This window comes from Phyllopteryx taeniolatus, chromosome 16 (assembly GCF_024500385.1).
Source record: "Phyllopteryx taeniolatus isolate TA_2022b chromosome 16, UOR_Ptae_1.2, whole genome shotgun sequence".
Lineage (NCBI taxonomy): Eukaryota > Metazoa > Chordata > Actinopteri > Syngnathiformes > Syngnathidae > Phyllopteryx > Phyllopteryx taeniolatus.
This window is the reverse complement of record NC_084517.1, coordinates 12,118,587-12,140,203: the sequence shown is the minus strand read 5'-3', so window position 1 is coordinate 12,140,203 and position 21,617 is coordinate 12,118,587. Positions and strand designations below refer to the sequence as shown.

Sequence of the window (21,617 nt, the reverse complement as noted above, 5' to 3'; positions counted from 1 at the left end):
GTGCTAACCTGTCGTCATCATGCCGCTCCAGTGAACATACTCTGCAAATTTCACTCCTCTCGTTTAGACACATACAGAGTGATTCATTCGAAAGGTTCATTTTCCACGTGGATCTCACATCACCACCACCAAACAAAAATGTCACAAAAAGCATGAATACTGAAATTATGATCTTGTCTCAGCTTTTCCACGTGGATAAAATAAAACAGGCATCTGGCACCAGCATGGCAGCACAAATAACTCAGTTTAACCAGGCAGTGTTGGCAGAATGCCCTGGAGTGTATGCACACATATCAGACACAAAGGAAAAGCGGAAATCACATGGTTGAAAGGGAGGCACACGGGAGGAAAGCAACCATGGGGAGTAACAGGGAAATGAGGACAACAAAAGCGTACCTCAGTTCTGATCCCCACTACACGCAAGAACAGAAGGGTGTTTGATCTTGCTTGCTGCATGCTTCACCTGTCTGTCTGCTGCCACTGTCATTGAGGGACATGGCTTTTAATAACCCCAAACACAGACAAGACACACTACTAGTTAAAAGAAAGCAGAAATACAAAACTATATGTATACTGAGACTTTGATTTCTATGGCATCAGTGGGAATACATACCTGCACCATCCAATGACATACCATGCGCAAGCTGTAACAATTCTGTTTTAATTGACTGTCAGAGGTCACAATATTTACAATAAACTTATTTTTGTGATTGTGGTGAATCGTATAACTGGAATTCACAATAAACTTATTGTTGTGATTGTGGTGTATCGTATAACTGGAATTCACATGCTAAGTAAGGCACCCAAATTTTGGAAACACAGCAGTGCAGTGCAGGTTTTTCCTATTTCTCTCCAACAGTCATTAACTTCAAGTAGAAGAAGAGGGGAAAAAAAAAACAGACACATTTCAATGCATATGTAATTATTATTTTTATTTCCTGCAAAACAGGAAGAAACAAACATTTCTCTGGCAACTCCTACCCTATTAGCAGCATGTCATTCATTTTGAAATGAAATTTACAAAACCAGCAACAGAGGTTCAATTAATAATAAATTATCACAATAAATTAATCACAAATCCCATTCAGCGCAATTCTCTGAGCACTACTACTAAGTGTGAGTCAAATTAAATAAACCTGTAACATTTTCCAGCTTCAGCAATATCTAAACTTTTGTATTTGGCTCATTTTCATTATTGGATGACCCTGATCCAATCTTAACATGATAAGAGGAAAATAACCTAATCCTATCAGGCACTTTTTTGTGTGAGAAAAAAGGAACGGAAGCGGCATTCCTCTTCAGTGAGAGTGATCATGTTTCTTGGACTTTTTGTGTTTCCTCTCTAGATCTTCTAGCTCTGTGTCTCCGTGTCGTTTGTCCTTGTGCTTTTTTGGCCTCCTTTCATGCTCACTCTTCGTCACGCTGCTGCTGCTGCTGCTGCTGTGACTGGAGGGCTTCTCTCCTCTGGCTCGCTCCGGTTTTGCCTCGTGTGTACTATGCTGAGCTGCTTCTTTCTCAGGCTCCGGCTCCTTTGCCGCTCGGTCGTGTTGGCTTTCTTTTAACAGCTTTTCCAGCTTGTACCTTTTCCATAGCTCCTCTCTGCTCTGGGGTCTCACCTTGAGAGTGGTTCTGTCTGAGTGTTTGTAGGGGGATAGTGCATGGGGCTTGGGTTCACGCTGATTCTTGGACACCAAGATGGCCTGAGGCGCATCAGAGTGCTTTAATGCCAGACTAGACCTGCTAGACTCTGGAGGTCTTTGCTGCTTTCCAAAGGGTTGTACGTGGTAAGGGAGAGAATTATTTTTGTTGCTGGATTTACTATCTGTATTGTCACTATCGTGATACTGGTAGATGTGGTCAGGATCCTCTGTTGTGCTTGATTGTATATCCAGTATTGCGCATAGCTTTTTGATACACTCACTGTGATTGACTGTATGACTTTCCTTGCTTGCATCTATCTTGACCTCCTGTTCTCCACCCTTCCTGTCAGAATGATGTGATGTCATTGATGACTGGAGGTTTGGTAGGATCAGCAGCTCCTGTTCTGCGTCTTTTGCCTTATTGCTTACTTTCTTGTCCTCCTCGCCCTTCCATTCTTTCTCATGATCTTGTGGCCTGTCGGCGCCAACGTTTCCCTCCATCTCAGTGTCACTTATGTATTGGCCTCTAGGGAGAGCCAGACAAGAGTTTCTCTCCCTGTTTTCCTCACCTGTCTGCATTTCATCTGACCTTTGACTCTCTTCCTCATCCTGTCCATGAGCATCCAGTTGGCCTGGTGTCACTGGTGGTGGAGGCGGTGCTACTGGAAGAACCTCCTGTTCATCCTCTTCAGGGTCCTTTTTGTCCAATATGGAAAGAGGTGCCTGAGAAAGAGAGAAAGGCTATGACTCAATCATTTGTTAGAGACTTTTATAGGACACTGACAGAGGAACACCTAGACATCACAGACCTCTGCTTAGGCTTAAATAAACGATTCAATGCGGTACTTACTAACAATTGGGATGAATCTGTACAATTTGTACCCCCCTCCCAGAGCCACAGCAAAGGCCAGATTCACCAATGTATCTGAAAGATTATCGTGTGGTGTGCGATGTGTTTTTTCCTGCCCGAGCTCCTCAGAAAACGATCAGGGCCGACAATCGTAAATGTTAAAGCATGTACAACATTTACAATCACATATCCGTAACATATGTGTTGGTCATCTTGAGTACACCACACCACACCACACTAAGAAAAGTAAGCACACACTTAGCCCTTTTTTCTCTGGGGTCTCTCACGATTTGATGTCCGCAATTACTGTAATTTTCAAACTTTGATGCATTGATGATTCCATCATTAGTTTTCTTCCATTTCTAGTAGTGTATCTATAAAAGTGAATGGAGTAAATTTACAGCCACAGGGCACAGGCAATCTCTATTAAGATTAGGGTGGGTAACTGCTCAACACTACTGCATTGATATTATTTAACATGGTTGTTTTTACTTTAATATTTATCACTGCACTGAGGGTCATTTAAGAGATAATTTGTTTTTCAATTCTTTATAAATAACAAACCTATATAAAGACACACAGTCATAAACTGAGGTAGCTCACAAACAAACATTGAACATTAGGAGTCACACACGTACAAATTCAAGTGTGTCCTCTTCACTGTGCTTGTGCTCCCGTGGAGGTGTTGTTACCTCGATTATCCTCTCCAGAGATTCCTCACCTTCCCTGCGGTCCACCATGGAAGTGTTGCTGTTTGCCAAAGTAAAGGAGCAGCACAGAAGCAAGAAAATACATCAAGGGATCAAGATCTTGGAAAATGTTTGAAATAAATACTCATTTAATTGCACAGTGTGGTTTATTCCACAATTCAACTAACACAGTAATCAAGAGACTATTACATATGTCAGAACAGCACTCTTGACACTATTTTGGATTTAAAAACGTAATTGATATAAAACTGAAGTTATCTGATTTCAACACAGCATTATGTGATGAAAAGGCAGGTAAGAAAATAAGGGATTCCTTACCAGACACTCTCCATTGTAATGTTTGGCCTCTCACTGGTATGTGACATCATCACAGAGGCAGTGTCTTCATCACTCATCTTCACTCCCACCACTAGCTCTTGTTTTGGCTTTGACTCTTCGGGCAGCTCTTCGCCATTTTCCTCTTCTGTCGTCATCTTTTCAGTAGTAGCAACTGACTTGTCTTTTTCTCTTTCATCATTTGTCACGCGGTCATCCTCCTCAATCTCCTTCACACCCCCCCTTTCTTTTCCGATGTCATGTCTTACGCTCTCATCTTCCTCATTCTCCTTCACAATCTGCCTCTCTTTTTCTCCGTCCTCATTTGTCACTTTCCTATCCTCCCCATTCTCCTTCATAATGTGCCTCTCTTTTTCTCTGTCATCATTTGTCACTCTCTCATCCTCATTCTCCTCCAATATCTGCCTCTGTTTTTCTTCGTCATCATTTGTCACTCTCTCATCCCCCTCATTCTCCTTCACAATCCCCCTCTCTTTTCTTCTGTCATCATTTTTCATGCTCTTATCTTCCTCATTCTCCTTCACATTCTGCCTCTCGTCCTCTTTTTTGGATTCTGTGCAGTCTACCTCGTCTGCTCCCCGAAGCTCTCGAAGTCCAGTTGCTTGCTGCTTTGCAGTTCTTGGAATTTCTGCCTCTAACTTCTCACCATTTTCTTTCACGTCACTCCTCTCTGAACGAGACCATTCCTGTATTGCTGTCTTCTCTTCAGGCCTCTTCCCATCCAGGTTGATGTTGATGCTAATCTTCTTCTGTGGTTTCACCTGCATTCCTTCCTCCCAGATGTTTTTCACTCTGGGAGACAGTGGTTCCTTTTGCTTTTTCTTCTGCTCTTGTTGCTTTTCTTTTTCAACAGTGTGAGAACATTCACCCTTGGGGATTTCAAGGTTGGTTTGTATGTACCCACTTCTTTCAGTTGTTATGATATGACTTTCTTTATTTTCCTCCTCGCATGCTCCTTTACCCTTTCTGTGGGACTTCGAAGCTTTGTAGACGTCAGGGTGTGTGCCTTTTTCCACTTTGTGAGCCTTCTCCCTGGACTTGACCTTCTGACGCCTTTCTTCATCCAGCCGCCGAGAGATGGAATCTTTGCCTTTTTTACATTTACTTTCACTTTCTGGTCTCTGTTGTTTTTCTCTCTCATTTTTATTTGATGCGAGTGGATTTTGGACAGATTCAAAGGCATCTCTGTCTGGCAATGAGTCACTGCAAGTATGACGATGCCTCCTTTTGTCCTCCTTGCCTTTTGGGCGTGCAGCATCAGGGGAACACGTGTTGTCTTCTGGGACTTCATCGTACTTCCTCATTCTCTCCTGTTCAGATTTGAGGGCAGGAAGCTGTTCTGAATTTGCAGTCGCTTCATGCTTACGGCCATCCTTCTTCGCGCTCCCCCTGTGAGGGGTGGTATTCTCGGACGGTGGCGAGCGTGTGTCACAGGGCGAGCGAGCGTAGCTGCAGACACTCGAAGATCGAGAAGGAGGGGAGCGACCCTCGCTGGAAGACTGAGAGTGACTGGAGCGACTGTCGCTGGACGATTGAGATGGAGGGGAGTGGGGGTGCGTCGAAGTCCTGCGCGTATGTTGGAGATGAGTGAAAGAGTCTAACTTGTGGCTTGTGTGGTTCTCTGCTCGGTCCGCCCATGGTGGATTTGGGGGAGGAGGGAGAGAGAGGAGGGAAGGCGGCAATCGGTGGTAGTGGCTGACATAAGTGCTGAAATACTTCTCATACCACTCTTTGTATTGTTTTTTCCATTGCTGGTAGAAATCATTATTTGTGTCCTGGCTACTAGTTGGTTCATTAGCATAACACTGCCCTGAAGGGCCTTCAGCTTGTCTGGAAGAAGCTGGTGAGTGTTCAGCTCGTCTCCTGGATTTGTAGCTTCTATGAGAGGACTTTTTGTTGTGATGGCGTTTTTTCCGGTGAGCTGACTGCGACGTAGAATGAGAACCCTCCCGGGGTGAAGATGATGAAGATGCCGTGGGTGAGTGGGACCTCTTGTAACCATAGCTATAAGAGTGTGAGGGATTTGTGCGGGTGTGTGGGACTCTATGATGAGAGTATGGTGACCTGGGCCTAAAAAAAAAAAAAAAAAGAATATAAACATAAATGATTGTTCTTTGTTTGAAAATGCTAACAAAGTCACTACAAGCAATAGCAACCAAGTTGATATTTCCAAAAAGAAAATAAGACTACCCATGCCTAGACGTAGATCATACTGTATCCCACTGGGTATATACAGCGACTGAAATAAGTATTTAACACGTCATTTATATACTTCCAAAAATACCTGAAAATAGCACCTTTGGATATATATTTAATGAGAAAAAATGGTGACGTTAAATACTTATTTCAGCCGCTGAATATAATGTACCAAAAAAGTGCAACAAAATAATGAGGGTCCAATAATATGGTCATGCATAGATTCTACAACAGGATGACCACTGTCACAATGTGATGAAATCGAATAATGTATAACACTGTAATACTATTAGATAGTTTTTGCAGTCACAAGAACCTCTCTGTAAAAGCAATACCTTGATCTGCCATGGGATCTTGAGCGGGACCGACTGGACTGGCTTGATGAGCGAGAAGATTTGGACTTAGAACGAGAGGAGCGTCTGAAGCTGGATCGTGTACGAGGAGACCTAAAGGATGCACAGTTACACACAATCGAATGAATATTTAAGATGTGCCAATAAAGAAATTAGAAACATTTTCAAGGGTCTGCTGAATGCGCATTTTATTTACCTTTCCCTCCTGTGTCTATGATGGCTGGACCAGTCCCTCTGGTTGAGAGGAGGGATGGAGGGGGAGGAAGAGGAGATGAGGGGAGGGAGGGGGGCACCCTGAGGGTTTGGGTGAGTCCAATTGGGTAGGGCCACTTGGTGTCCCGGTGGGTGTCTTGGATACTGCTGAGCTGGAGGGAATGAGTGGAAGTGGTGGCTGGGGAAGAAAGGTGGAGGAGCAGGTGGCTGGGAGGATGAAGAGGGAGGAAGGTGCTGGATTTCAGTTGTAACTCCCATGGGAAAAACCGAGGATGAGAAGGAACTGTAGGAAAGATACACAAGTTTTGAAACTGTAGATGGAGTCATCATGACCACATACACACAAACCTTGCTGACCTGTGCAAGCTGGTTGGTGTTTGACCTTTAAATTGAGGGAGGGGAAAAAAAACAACATCATGTCATTGTCATATAGTATATTGAATTAATAACATTCATTAATGCTTGTTGATGTTGATCAGTATGGGTTAAACATTTGCTTACCTAAGGAGGATTTCTGCACTGGGTCATTGTGAACCTGATAAGAGACAAATGACAAATGACTGAAAATTATACATTTGGGGACTAAAAGGAGACATATGCACATTTTTTGCAATTTAAAACAGTTCCCATGTGTCAAAAAAAGTCCGCAACAGGCTTTTGTCAAAATACCCAAAAGTATTTTAGACTTTTTTTATTTTTCTACAGACACTGTGGTCATTTTAGAGGTGACTCAGTCAGCCCTCATCCTGCCCGATATAATGCTGGGCCAAAGATGAGCCCTGCTTTTGTGGAATGATGACCAGCGGCCCGACTGCTTGCTTCTACTTGTTGAAGCAGAGCCCGCAGTAGGGAATTAAAGCATTTTTACTCGTGGAGGCTGCAATTTACATGTATGTAGTTCATGGACACATCGCCAAACACAAACACCCCCAAGGTCTCCGGCACTGCCACCTTACTGACATTAACGGCCACCAAAGTGTCTAACGCAACTCTGTCAGCAAACGCTAATCTGTGCGTTCAACAGAAATATATGCAACTCTGCTTACTTTACCCGAAGTCACCACTGACTAATTTAACCAAATACCCTCAGCCACCAGACACACACTTAAAGCAAGTGCCCATCAGGATCAATATTCCATTGAATTGGCAATCGTGGCTGCAGCATTTGTTCACCAAGTCTAAGAATTTCACTCTACACATGATTAATGTAGTGGCGTGGTGCATGACATCGACAAACACAAAAACCCTCCATCCTCAAGTAGACGTGTTAGCCAAACATCATAACTTATCGGCAGAAGGTAATGATGTTTATGCTGTTAGCTAACACTAATCCGCCCCAACACTGCAACTCTGCTGAGCTTTTGTCAAGCGCGTCATAAGGCTTCTTTTTCTCTGGAACTTAAACCAGCCTGGCTGATCACATAATTGGTTGTTTAATTTCACACTTTATGGGTGTACAGGCTCATCAGAGACAACTATTTGGATACCAGACAAACAGTCTATTTAAATGCCCTCATTAATGTATATGTTAAGAAGCGGTATTTGTACGTGCATTTGTTTGTCCTCACCAGTATCATTGGCTGTGATGGAACAGCTGTGGGGTCTTTGTTTAAGAAAGCCACAGAAGGTATATCAGCCACTGAAACATCTTGTGTTTTTACTTCAGCTTCACTGTGTGAAAAGAATATATTGTATTTATAAATACAGTATCAGCTTCTTACTCTGAAATCCAGTCGGTGACACCATACAGAAGAATAAAGAAAACAGACATACAGAGGGGAATCCACAGAATATTAATGTTTGCTATGTGACAGAAGACAACATGAAGGTGCAAAAATCTGTGTGAAGTATACATTTACAGAGTGCAATGCATAATTGTAGAGAAAGTATATAGCCAAGTGGATAAAGCAAGTTCTTTTTAGGTACAACAATAAAAGCTCTTAAGCTGTTACTATTGAAAACTTCATATTGTATCATTCCACAGTTTTCTCACAATGTTCTAATACTATGAACAATAATTTGGATACGTACACACACGGTGGTAGGCTGGAAGCAGGATGAGCCCCAGACTCGTGAACATCAGTCTATGGACATTGTGAGATGGATTACAGTAGAGATGAGAACAATATTAGGGACATGTTTAGTGTAACTACTGAAACATGTCAAAAAGAGCTTGACCTGCTGACTGGGGGTGGACTGCTGGATCTTCTGTTGTTGGACAGTCAAAGGAGTAGGAACAGGGATTGGTGTTGGTGTTGCAGTGAGTGACTGAGGGATGCCAGACTTTTTCAAATTCCTGGTGTCACCTTTCTCTTTCTTAAAGTTATTTACAGCCTGTGTGATAGACAAAAAGTGAATAGGAAATAAAATAATTGAAACGTTTCTAGTGTTACACAGTGTGGATCAAGTAAGTTCCACTGTAACTTAACTCCGCCAAAGCCCTAAAAGTACTCTGGAAAAATGTCTTAAGAGCAAATCTCTCAAAGAGGAGAAGTGTAATGATAATCATAGAACATATTGCAGCATAACGGAATGGTCTGACAAAACAATTAATTGAATACCAATTATACCAATATAATTTTATCACGCAGATGCCAACATACCATCAATCCATCAATTTTCTATACCAGGATAGTGTCAGGGACTCGCATACTACACCACTTTACATACATACATAAATAAAGCCAATGCCACTTGACAGTATTGCTCGGCAAAGACCTTGTTACCTCTTGATCTGGCTTCTTCCAAGGGTTAATCGTTTAAGTATAGTGTTTAACCTCTCTATAGACTTTCATAACCAGTGTGAATAAAGGACAAAATGTTTATTAGTTTTTTTTTCTTTTTTATAAACAACTTGGTGGACGACGACTGGTTAGAGCGTCAGCCTCACAGTTCTGAGGAGTCGGGTTCAATCCCCGGTCCCGCCTGTGTGGAGTTTGCATGTTCTCCCTGTGCCTGCATGGGTTTTCTCCGGGCACTCCAGTTTCCTCCCACATCCCAAAAACATGCATTAATTGGAGACTCTAAATTGCCCGTAGGTGTCAATGTGAGTGCAAATGGTTGTTTGTTTGTATGTGCCCTGCGATTGGGTGGCAACCAGTTCAGGGTATAACCCCACCTCCTGCCCGATGACAGCTGGGATAGGCTCCAGCACACCCGCTACCCTAGCGAGGAGAAGCGGCTCAGAAAATGGATGGATGGATGGATAAACAACTTGGAAATCAACCAGCATCATGGAATGGACTGCATTCAAGTTGGGAGGTTACATTATACAGTATTGTAACCCCTTCTTTAAAAATATTCATGACATACCCTCCAACAATGATCATCACCATCCCTCTGCTACTTTACCTGACGGAGGAATTTATTGGCTATCAATGTGTCAGGGGAGACATCAGCTTGGTTACAGGTGGGACAGATGTGTTCTTCTGAGTCCAGCAAGGCCGTACGAATACCTGTACAAAGGAGAATGACAAGTAGTATGTTCATCACTACTGAAAAATTACTGCACAGCTTTGTGTTTCAATGTCACAAGGTTTCCAGTCATTAAGAATTGAAGACAGTGTAACTGACCCTTGACAAGTCAGAGTGATACTTGGGAAAAGATGCTAGGTTAGCAAGGAGCAACTTATTGCATTTAGGCATGTAGACATCCTCAACACCACTCCAGTGTGATGAGAACAACAAATAAAGGGGACAGTCCTCTTTCCCAAGCTCAAGGGGGTCATCAAGTTTTGAAGACCAGGACAACATCAAGATGGCCATGATCATGGAGCTGGAGAGGATCCTGGAAGAATCCTTCCAGGCATGGCTGAGAAGGCTGAGAATATGTGTTAGACTCCAAGGGATTACTTCACAGGGAAAATCTAGTTCGGATTTGAAATTAATCTTTTGGGACAACAGTTCTGGAAGGTTTGTTACACATCTTATTTCCAGCCCCTTGTTCAGTCATTGCCAATAAGAATGAACATACCTTTGAAGGCAAAGCGTGCCCAGGTCCAAGGTGAGCCTAAGGGCCTTTTCACACCGCAGTTGTTCAGTTTGAAAGGTCTGTGGGGCAGCAAGTAAGAACGATGGCACCCCAGTGCGACCATTGTTTTATGATGGAGGAGGTGACGAGCAGCAGCAGAACAAAGGAAATGGATGTATCCTAAACTAATTTTATGGCAGGATCTCAGTGTTTAAACTTGTTTGTGAGCTAGAGTTCCACAAAGAGCACTTCGAGGTGTATTTCAGGCTGATCACGGAGCAGTTTGAAAGCATCCTGCAGAGACGTCTCAGTATATAATTTTTCTGTTGTCCCAAAGCTCGAGATTGTGATACACTACATTTATTATGACTTCGTCCATTTTCACTGTGCCATTTACAGTACAAAACTGCCAAAAAAGCACTCCGCCAGCCCCTCTCCCATTGGAGGCGCTTTCTGAACTCCCAGTGATGCCCCTCTCGAATAGAATATCTTTTTCTATTCAAGGTCGCATTGTGTCAACCACCCTCTGCACTTGCTTCCCCGTGACACGGCATTCTGTGGTCCCGCCCCCTCAGCACATACACAGTGAATGGGAAAGTCAACGCCACACTAGGCGGTATTTCAGTGTATGTCTCTCAGTTACTCACACTCGTCACAATAACTGTTTCCACAGCATGGTATGACTACCGAATCCACAAGCAGGTCATGACAGATCAGACATTGGAGCTCCTCAGGTACAGGGATTTTCTCATCCACTGGCTCACACTCTTCTTGGTGCAAAAATGGATGCTTCTCTTTCTTGCCGATGGCGTACGCCTGACTATGGATACATAGTGAAACAGACACAAACAATGCCTATTTGCTCTTTTCCTCTTCCTGGGTGCAGATTTAACCAGATACACTCACGCGTCAATGGCAGGAATTGCAAAACGCCCGCAGTTAGTCATCATAGCTCCCTTAATGTTGGGGTCATCCACCTCCACCATGAAGGAGCGAGGAATGCCTGTGCTCTTCTTTATCTTTGGCGCATCGAAATTTTTATCCTGCCGGCACAAACAATTGATGCTTAATTGCCAACACTGATTGCTTTGGTTCATGTCAATATTTAAAGCTGCTTTTTAAAAGTTCCTTCACCACACTCCCAAAGCCCAGTTGTACAGGCTTCTATTATGATTTACAGCCAACTCTCCAACTCAAATACTGCAAATGGCAATACAGTGCATACTTGCAGTTCGGCAACCACAAATTCACTTATTCGCAGATGTTTTGTTCAAATTGTTTCTTTTTTTTTTTCTTTTGTGTGTGGGATTTAAAAAAAAAAAACATCCAGTGCAATTATAATGGCCTTCAATTAGTCACGGGTTTTTGCTGTTCAGGGTCCGGCCCACTCCCTTTCTCCCACAAATAGCAGGAGTCCACTGTAATTAAAATCTGATCAAGTAAATAGAATGTCTTGCTCATACCCCAGTAGATGGACATTTCCTGATATGATGCCCAGTGTTTCCACAGCGATAACAGGTGTAGTTAGCAGGGAGCATCCCACCAAACTTTTTGTTGTAACTAGATGTGATTGAAGTATATGAACAGTTTGTTGTATTACCATGAACATAACATTGAATAAAGACGAGGAAAATGGGAGCATAACTCACGTCATGGGGTTGTACGAGGACTGGTTCATTACCACTTTGATCTTATCCTCTTCTGACACATCAGCAGCTGCCAGGTTCACCATCTGCATTGGAGAGGAAGGGTTTGTGTGCCCAATAGAAACTACACATTTAAAAACTGCACATTTCTTCTCAACAAATAATCCAGGTATGAAGATGAGTGATAGGGTAAATATGGGTAAATTACAGCATACCTTGGAGAATAAAGGCAGGGTTTTAGAAGAACTGTTGTCATCCATCTGTTAGAATTGAACACAAATCCATTTCACTGAAAAACCCCAAATTTAGACAAACTTAGGCCCTTCTGAGTAGAGAAAAGCACATACGCATATGATAAATCTTGATGCAGAAATATACGTGCGCTCACTTGTGGTAATGTAGTATGACTTTCGTCTATGGTGAAACATCTTTATATGGGAAATAAACATTACCACAGTCGTCTCATTCCAGGACTTATCTTGCTACTGCGCACTCTGCCACCCTGAAAACTACAAGTTCAAATAGTGGTTCTTTACCTAACGTTACCTGAAAGGTATCTGGTTACACCATATCTGTTACTGCTCTGGATTTTCCCCTCAATACATGTGTAAGATTAAAATAAATCATACTTTGAAGGCCAAACCCCATTTTTACACTTTCAACAAGGCTAAGATGACTGGTGGTGATGGTTAATGCCACTGGTGTCATACTGGGAGACATTTCTAATATTACAACATTTGTTTACCTTAAACAAAGCTTAAAGTATTAGAATCCTCTGTATGATGATACCGTGCATTTCTATGCCATCTCAAACTATACCCACAATAATACACATTGTTATATTAATGGTTCTATTAAAGAAATTTCAACTAAGAAGCACATTTGGAATTATATAAATTCCAGAACCAATCGAATGTTTTGAATGCATTTAAATGACTAAAGATGGATCTGAGTCTTCACTGTTTAACATGTACTATGAAAATAATTTTACGCAAACTTCAATTCAAAGCTAAATATTCAATTATACAAATATGAATATGATACCACTTGGCTGCAAATGCTTTTTCTTCACACATTTGTGGACTGACAGTTTTCCTGTCTTTGAACAGCAGCACAATGAATGTTAAATGGAGTGCTGACTTTCAGCTTTAATGGGTCAGCGTATTCACATACTGTGTGACAAGCATGGGATTTGTGTCCCAACAATAGAGCAGGACAATGGTGTCCAACGGGATTCCACCTAAAAGTTGAATGACCATCATTGCATAGGCCAGTCACAGGACGTAAGCATTTGCTGAGTAGCGACCCACTAAAAAAAAAAAAATGAAACAAGTCAAGAAAATATCCCAGAATAGTCATCAGCAAACAATCATATTAAACAACCTAACTTTTGCTAGGTTGGTTATGTATTGTTATTATTGAAGTCCAGTGGTGTCATTTACAAAAAGCACATTGCCTCTACTAATAACATATTTTGAAATATTTCATTATTTTACTGCTAAGACAACTCAAGAAATGACCTGCAATAATCATCTGAACTGTATTACAGTATCAGTACAAGATTTTTTTTTTTCTTTCCATCAAAATAGAAACAAAACGGCTGGCTATCCGAACCAAGGATGGTTGAAGCTAATTTGAACAGCTGACAACATGCAGTGACTCAATTGAAATCAAACACAGTACATTGGGAAGCTTCATCAGAACACCTTTATTGGAAGAAAAACAGAAGAAGCTTTAATATTGTCCAAACGGAATCAATGTGCTAAGGAGAGAGGCAGACACTTCTCCTACTGAGAAATCAGAGAGAAAATCAAGTCAGGTCAGTAAGCAAGTAAAAGCTTAGTAAGAAGCATTTGTTGTTCATTTATAGGAAACTGTAGGACGAAACTACATGAAACTAACCTGTTATCCGTCTTCTCTAATTTTTATAGCGTAATCAAAACCCTACTTGATAGGACTGACTTAACAGTTTAAGAGAACTTATTTTACAGTAGGGAAGGAATAATCCTTTGTATTCTATTTTTGGTAAAGCCAAAAAGTTTCTGGAAAAGAGTTAAAACATGGCATTACAATATATCAACTCCATTTTAAAAAACTAGATCTTTTCTTTATACAGGAGTTTAATATTAATCCAAAATTGACTTGCAGCTTTGGAGGCGAGCCTGTTGACTGACACCAGATGCAGCATGGTGAAGCAACAGTTTGCTTTTTATCAGCCATCAATAACTGCCTGCCTGATAAAATTTGATCCGCCCTGGGCGAACTTAGCACTCCTTTATATGCAGTGAGCCTGAAAACAGCGACAGGCTATACATACACTTTTATTCGAATTAACTTCCAGAAAGAACATGTAAAGAAGTGTTTCCAGTGACCGGATCCTTATCTGTAACAGACAGGTTCTCTCCAATTGTCTGTTTATTGTTCAATGACAAATCATTTAGAAAAAAAAACGTATTTGTTTAAATTGCGGTTATTTACTCAACTGCAATGGGCGTCAGGCATTTATTTTATTTGAGGTTACCGTTGTATATGGGTGGAGCTATGCAGCAGTCTTTAGATTGGTTGACTTAGTCTAATTGCAATGCAATGTGTAATTAACAAGTATTTTCCATTCATGTGTTCTATTATATTGTTTGGGGGAAGAACCAACTAGTGTTACCCGTTTGTTTCTGCACCATCACTTATAATAGACCATTATGTCTAAACATAATCTGTTCTCAAGTTATGTTGTCTTTTTAAGTTTGCCCTTATTGTAAGACTATGTATAGACACCAACCAGCCACAACATTATGTCTAGTTACACAGTCTAGTGAGATACAATGAACGGGATGTATAAAATATTTTGCCTTTACAAAAGTTAATAATGCTTGGTATTGATTGACACTGTCAGAATGGTGCTCATTTAATAATGTTTATGAATGCAGTTTGCAGTGGTGTAGCATTGCACTGGATCATAATCAGAGGTGTGTCTAATATTTTGAGTACGTAAATGTTATAAAAGTGTAAAAAATATTGACAAAATATGAAGATGGCAATAATCAAGCTTTTGCATAATTTCCTTTGTAAAGGCAAACTATTTGATACAGCGCTTACATTGGACCTCACAAAGTGCACGCAGACAGATAATGTATGAAGTGATTTTTGTTTCTCTCAACCCAGTTCTCATGGCCAGGTTTGTTTAAAGTTTGAATGATATTTCATTTAAAAAGGCTTTCTGTGCCACACAACACTACATTTTGTTGTATTATCTGGTGAGTTGCACACTTTCCTGCTGTTGTGATGCCATGTGCGGTGTAGCGTACCAAACCGTGCCCATGTGAACTTAACGGTAAAAGCTACCGAGGAGCGACAGCTGTTATTCTTTTTCCTGCAGGAGAAATAAAGAGGCCTTTATTTGAGGTTTGACATGTATTTATGTGGATGAGGCAGCAATTAATTGGGGCATGGTCTCTACTATTTGCGTATATATGTAATGATGTATCTTAGTTCTTCAAGCTCAAGCAGTTCCTTTTACCTCCTTTCAAACATGACTTAGCTCATAGTCAAATTTGACTGAGATTAGGTTTGGTGCTCAGTGGCTGTGTGGCAGAAGAGTGTGTAGGTTTGGTTACATACTGCTTTGATGGCTCCAGTGGAGAAGTGGCAGTGGGCATCAGAGCGCTCACTACAACATGAAAAAACAAACATGTTACTTAGGTTGATGATTGAAGACATGTTACTTTGAATGTGAAAACGCATTGTTGGATGACTTTTTTTAATCAGGCACCATTTTTAACAGGTGGCGCAACATTAAATACCATTCTGGCAATATTGTTTTCTACACATTACCGTAATAAGGTTCCAGACTAACATGGCAGCAACACCTTGTGATCATAAATATACAATTTGTTAGTTATTCGGAACAAGCTGTACCAGAATAAACTTGGCTAATAAGCCACATGTGCTTCAAATCTATGGAAAAATAAATTAGCTGATACAAACAAAACATTTCATCTTGTTCCTTTTTTTTCTTTTTCGACTGGACCTCCAGGAAGAAGCACTTCCTCTTGGGTTACATATTAATGCTGAAATCTCTTACCTAAATTATTATGTAAACACTTTACACTAATGTAAAAACATACATGGTACAACAGCGAGGCCAGTCCTCTGACCACCAGATTATCAGTGATGTCTTTTGCTACTCTCCAAGTATGAAAAAACCCCACAACAATGTTGCCTCCAGACTGTTTCAGTGAGCTCTTTTGCTACTCTCCAAGTAGGAACCCCCCCACAACCATGCCAAGTTCCCTTTCAAAGCCTGCCAGATATAAGTAATGTCAACCATCATGTTAAACCTTCTGCAAGCAAGACGGAATTTACTATATTTTATTTAACTGTTGACACTTACGTGTTTTGAGTCTTTTTGACAGAGAAACTCTTGACTCTCATATTTGGCACCCTCCTGACAATCACTGACGAGCCTTTGGGGATGAGCCCTTCCTCATTTGTGTACTCTGAGAAGTAAAAGTAAGGCTTTAAAGCAGTTCCAGAATAAATTTTGGGAAAAAAGGCAGCTTTTTTTTTTTTTGCCTTACATTGCATTTCCTGCAGACATGATACAATAGTTTGATTTGACAGAGTTGGGTCTGTTATAAGTCCCTACAATAGCAAACACCTTGACAAAATTATGGTTTCCAAAAGTAAACTTTTAAGATGCAGCTTTGAAAAAAGATGGTTTTATTTCAACTTCTACAAATTTTATTTCAACGTCTATAATTTCAATTATTTGATTAAAAATAGCCAGCATGCGTAAGCACAAAGAGGATAAATTGATTACTGTATTTCATTAATCAAATACTATTAAGATGAGCATTTTGTAAAAAGATATCTGCTCCTTCATTTTGGGATTTCCCACGTCAAAGATGTGACTGAAACAAACCTGTAAAGTTGTAATGACTTTGCAGCATCGCGTTAGTCAGGTTCCTCTGATGTCAAAACCTATTCTGTTCAGAGCCTCCAAGGGGGGTATTTGCCTGGAATCTGGAGTTTTTAGGCTATTGCTATGCTGAATTAAGCACCTTTGCAAACCTCTCAATTTATTTCTATCACACCAACTTTGCTGTTTAAATTTTGTAAAATAATCTTATGTGATATAGGTACTTTGGGCCAGTGTTTTATCGAACCAAGGCACATATTTTACTATACTGTACAGTAAACTGAAATAATATTTGTTTGCCTGTCAAAGGCATTTCCCATTACATGTTAGCATTAAGCTAGAAGACATATGCAAAGTTACGTAGTGGTTTTAAATGCACAATTCCCTTTGTTTTATATTTACTTGGACAGTAAACTTCAACTGGGAGTGGCAAAAAAAACAGCTTGAAGCCTCTTTTTTGAAGAATTGCTCACTAATTGTTTCTGCCAAACTGCTGTTTGTTGTGAAGTGAGTTGAGTTCAATGCCACCATACAGTCCTCGTAGCTTAAGTCTTTGCTTGCATGTCAAAGCCCAAAAATACATACAATAACAATTTTAAAAATTAAAAACGTCCGAACTACAGCTTGAATGTCAAAACACTCGTAAATTGAGTCACTTTTATCTCAACGCACCACTCAGGGCAGACTTCGTTGACTGTTAATTGCTCTTGAGGGGGTGGCACAGTGACGACTGGTTAGCACATCTGCCTCACAGTTCTGAGGGTCTGGGTATAAATCCGGCCTTGCCTGTGTGGCGTTTGCATGTTCTCCCCATGCCTGCGTGGGTTTTCTCTGGGTACTCCCGTTTCCTCCCACATCCCAAAAATATGCTGTGATGATGATGATCATGTGTCTGTGCATGTGTGAGTGAAGACTATAAGTTGGCCGTAGGTGTGAATGATTGTTTTTGTATGTGTGTCCTGGCATTGGCTGGCAACCAGTTCAGGGTGTACCCCGCATCTCGCCCAGTCATCTGAAATAGACACCATCACGCCCGTGACCCGAGTGGGGATATGTGGTACGGAAAATGGATGGATGGTCTTGAGGGCCCCCTAATGGTCGCCGGTCATGGTGCCCGAAGCAGGTGTTTAGTTCGCGTATGCCTTGGGCTGGTGTCAGAAAAATCTGCAAGAATTTGTGACCCCCGGATGCAATTTCGCCTTTTGAGGATCGACAATAAAAGAGAAGATTACTTGTTAACAATGTGAAGTGTCTCAATCATAAATTGTGACCACTGTATTCCTCCAGAGATTGGAACACAGCAGACACAATTTATGATGGGGAAACCTACGTTACGCTGTTAAAGAGGAACTAAACCCTTTTCTGTCTTGCAAGTATATGTTGTATGTGCCGCCACTAGTCTAGACACGGTATTCTGATTAACATTCAGCTCGTGGAACGAGAATTAAACAGATTAATCAGTTTTCATCCATCTCAGGGGGCCGCCATGTTTGGCAATATCGTCCTCTGCTGTTGACTGAAATTAGCGTCTCTCGCGCTTGTGTTGCGAATGTCAAGTCACCAAATCTGGAAAACAGGCAGCACATTCCCCGTGTATGTTGCGATAACTAGCATAACTATGGGTTGTTCACATGATTGTTTGAACCCAAACTTGCTAAAACATTCTCCAAACCATGTCATCAATGTGTAGTGATGCTAGCTATTGTAAAATACATGAGGTGGTCGCTGTTTTCTGGGTTTGGTCATGTGACGTTCGCAACGCAAGTGCCAGAGACTTTGCAAAGTTCATTTCAGGCGACAGCAGAGAGAGATATTGCCAAAGATGGCGGCCCCCTGCGATGGATGTAAATTGATGAGTTAATCTGTTTAATTCTTACTCCACGAACCCCTATTAATCAGTATATCGTGTTTAGACTAGTGGGGTCACATGCAATAAACTGCAAATGATTATTTTCCAATTTTAGTTGCCCTTTAAAGCAAGTTTATTTTCTCCTTTTGCCGTCGAACTCTCAAAACACACACCACGGATAACAAATTCTTAACAAAAAAAACCGCAGATTTTTCCTTAACACCCTTTGCTTTGATCCAACGCTGACGGAGCACTTTTGGGATTTTAAACGCATCACTGATCTTGACCCACCAGACAGCTGGCAACGCCGGACCACGTGTTTTCTTAGCCGCCTACAAGATGTGAAACAACAAGTAAAAAACACAAAAACGTCCACACCTCACAATAACGTCGCGTTACCTTCTTTGGTTTGCGCGTCGGTAATCTGCAGGTCGCAGTCGCCGGCTCGCAGCCTCTCCCTGCCCATGATCTGCTCCTTTAGGTCCGTCAGCGTGACGTGCGGCCCGTCAAACACCACCGTGGCGTAGCTGAGTTTGGAGGAGAATTTATAATGTATATGAGTCATGTTGCCACTCAGCAGTCGCTTCAACCTCACAGACAGGAAACCCCCCCCACGCGTGCTCGTAAATTAGCCTAGCTAAAGTTAGCTGCCCGGAGCTTCACTTGTCCCTTGCTAACAAGTGCCTGGCAAAGTAGACATTAAGGCATGGCATCTCCCAAGCCACGGTAGAACCCCAGCAGGGAGTTAAGGCGAGGCTGAGTCAGTCGCTTTCGAGTCCAATTTGTGCTTTCGACGCTCTAAATGTGGCTCTCGAGACGAGTTGCTGGCTGACAAACTACCAGCTGTTTCGAAAGGCGACAGCTCGTCAGCAAAGAGCCGGTTGATGCTGCGTTCAAGTCAGCCCCGAACACGTAGGCGTTATAGAGAACGTCCTTCTCTGATAAGGCGCAGATTAAAGACGTCGGCCAAATTGTACGCTCTTATACCACAAATATTTAAAAGACACATAAAATCTTGTTATTATTCTCAAACTCATTGAAATGTTAAATCAAGGTTAGTCGTAGCTTCGAACGCATAACGTTTCTTTGTGTATATTAAAAAAATGTAAACCGAGATGAATGACTTGCACGTTTTGAATACAAATGCTATAATGTATCCACATCATAAAATAAATTGTGACGTTAGAGCCAAGTTATGCCGACACATGACACTGATGTGAATATATGGTGAATATACAATGAATATTCCCATAACATCGAAAGCAGCACATGTAGTTTCAGTCAGAGGAGCACGTGTTTGCAAGAGACAAGTAATGAGGAAAAGCAAATCATTTACGGGACAAACTTTAATTACGTAATACATTTATTTTGGCCACATTATTCATTGGATTTTTTTTTTTAAAGGTCTCAAATATTTTGCAATCCCGTTAAAATCCCCGGAAGAAATATATAATCTTCTCATCTTGTATTTGCGTCATCAAAATGGAAATACAGTTAAGGTGTTTTGCAATTAAGTTTTTGTTTATCTATGTTTTACTCATTTTAAATCATCCTCTGGAGGGAGACAAAACACTATTTATCATGTGCCCATGTGAGTTGCTCTGCACTGCAGTGATTGTGTGAGCTGAGGGCCATTTTTAGGCCCTAGACCAAGATAACATGGCTCCAAAGCGTTGAATAGCTGTCAGAACTATGAAATCTAATCTATCTATCTATCTATCTATCTATCTATCTATCTATCTATCTATCTATCTATCTATCTATCTATCTATCTATCTATCTATCTATCTATCTATCTATCTATCTATCTATCTATCTATCTATCTATCTATCTATCTATCTATCTATCTATCTATCCCACCTCTCGCCAAAGTCAGCTGGGATGGGCTCTAGCACACCTGCCACCCTAACAAGGATAAGCATCATAGAAAACTGATGAATGGATAAATGAAAGGACACCCTGAACAAGCTTTGTTGAGTTAAGTTTTGGAACCAGATGAAGAATATTGCATTAAGTGTTGGTTCAAAATAATTTCATTCACTGCAAGACTGCTTAAAAATAGGCCCACTACTTTACCTTATATGGAGGGAACAAAGGTTTGAGTTATGCTGGAGGCAGCTGTCGCCAAATCGCCACAAAGCATACGTGAGCTCCCATAAAGGCAGTAAATTCATCGATCTGTGTTGAACAACCGATATGGCTTGGGTTCACTTCACTTAAGTATGTGGGATAATCTCTGATAGTATAATGGTTCACTTACTTGACTTCCATGCAGGCAACGTAGTTTCAGTTCCCTCTCATTGAGAGTGTGATTGTGAATAGTTGTATCGAGCCTATACAGAAAATGGATGGATAGTTATCTGGTAATGCCGGTACAAATTATTATTATTATTTTTTGACAGGATAAGCAGGGCCCCGGGGGTGGATGAGATTCGCCCGGAGTTCCTAAAGGCTCTGGATGTTGTGGGGCTGTCCTGGTTGACACGCCTCTGCAACATCGCGTGGACATCGGGGACAGTGCCTCTGGATTGGCAGACTGGGGTGGTGGTCCAGGGTGTGTTCCAACTACAGGGGGATCACACTGCTCAGCCTCCCTGGTAAGGTCTATTCAGGGGTGCTGGAGAGGAGGGTCCGTCGGGAAGTCGAATCTCAGATTCAGGAGGAGCAGTGTGGTTTTCGTCCTGGCCGTGGAACAGTGGACCAGCTCTACACCCTCGGCAGGGTCCTCGAGGGTGCATGGGAGTTCACCCAACCAGTCTACATGTGTTTTGTGGACTTGGAGAAGGCGTTCGACCGTGTCCCTCGGGGAGTCCTGTGGAGGGTGCTTCGGGAGTATGGGGTACAGAACCCCCTGATACGGGCTGTTCGGTCCCTGTACGACCGGAGTCAGGGTTTGGTCTGCATATCCGGCAGTAAGTCGGACTCGTTCCCGGTGAGG

The 21,617-nt window shown here is 41.6% G+C and overlaps 1 protein-coding gene across 3 annotated transcripts; it reads right to left on the bottom strand.

The window, feature by feature from the left end:
• Positions 1-911: 911 nt before the first annotated feature.
• On the bottom strand, positions 912-19,613 carry rbbp6 (retinoblastoma binding protein 6). Of its 3 annotated transcripts, XM_061748871.1 has the most exons (20): positions 19,078-19,214; positions 18,970-19,010; positions 16,302-16,407; positions 15,530-15,578; positions 12,130-12,174; positions 11,918-12,000; positions 11,732-11,828; positions 11,175-11,311; positions 10,916-11,088; positions 9,650-9,753; positions 8,477-8,632; positions 8,330-8,382; positions 7,867-7,969; positions 6,800-6,833; positions 6,647-6,680; positions 6,282-6,581; positions 6,068-6,178; positions 3,519-5,606; positions 3,129-3,240; positions 912-2,363 (listed from the first exon to the last, which is right to left on the bottom strand). In XM_061748871.1, exons 3-20 carry the CDS (start codon positions 16,340-16,342, stop codon positions 1,299-1,301), a joined length of 4,785 nt encoding a protein of 1,594 aa, XP_061604855.1. In that variant the 5' UTR covers positions 16,343-16,407; positions 18,970-19,010; positions 19,078-19,214; the 3' UTR covers positions 912-1,298. The 3 variants fall into 3 exon arrangements, with proteins under 3 accessions (XP_061604855.1, XP_061604853.1, XP_061604854.1); XM_061748869.1 differs by lacking the exon at positions 18,970-19,010 and having other exon boundaries at positions 19,078-19,613; XM_061748870.1 differs by lacking the exon at positions 18,970-19,010 and having other exon boundaries at positions 6,656-6,680; positions 19,078-19,612.
• Positions 19,614-21,617: the final 2,004 nt, after the last annotated feature.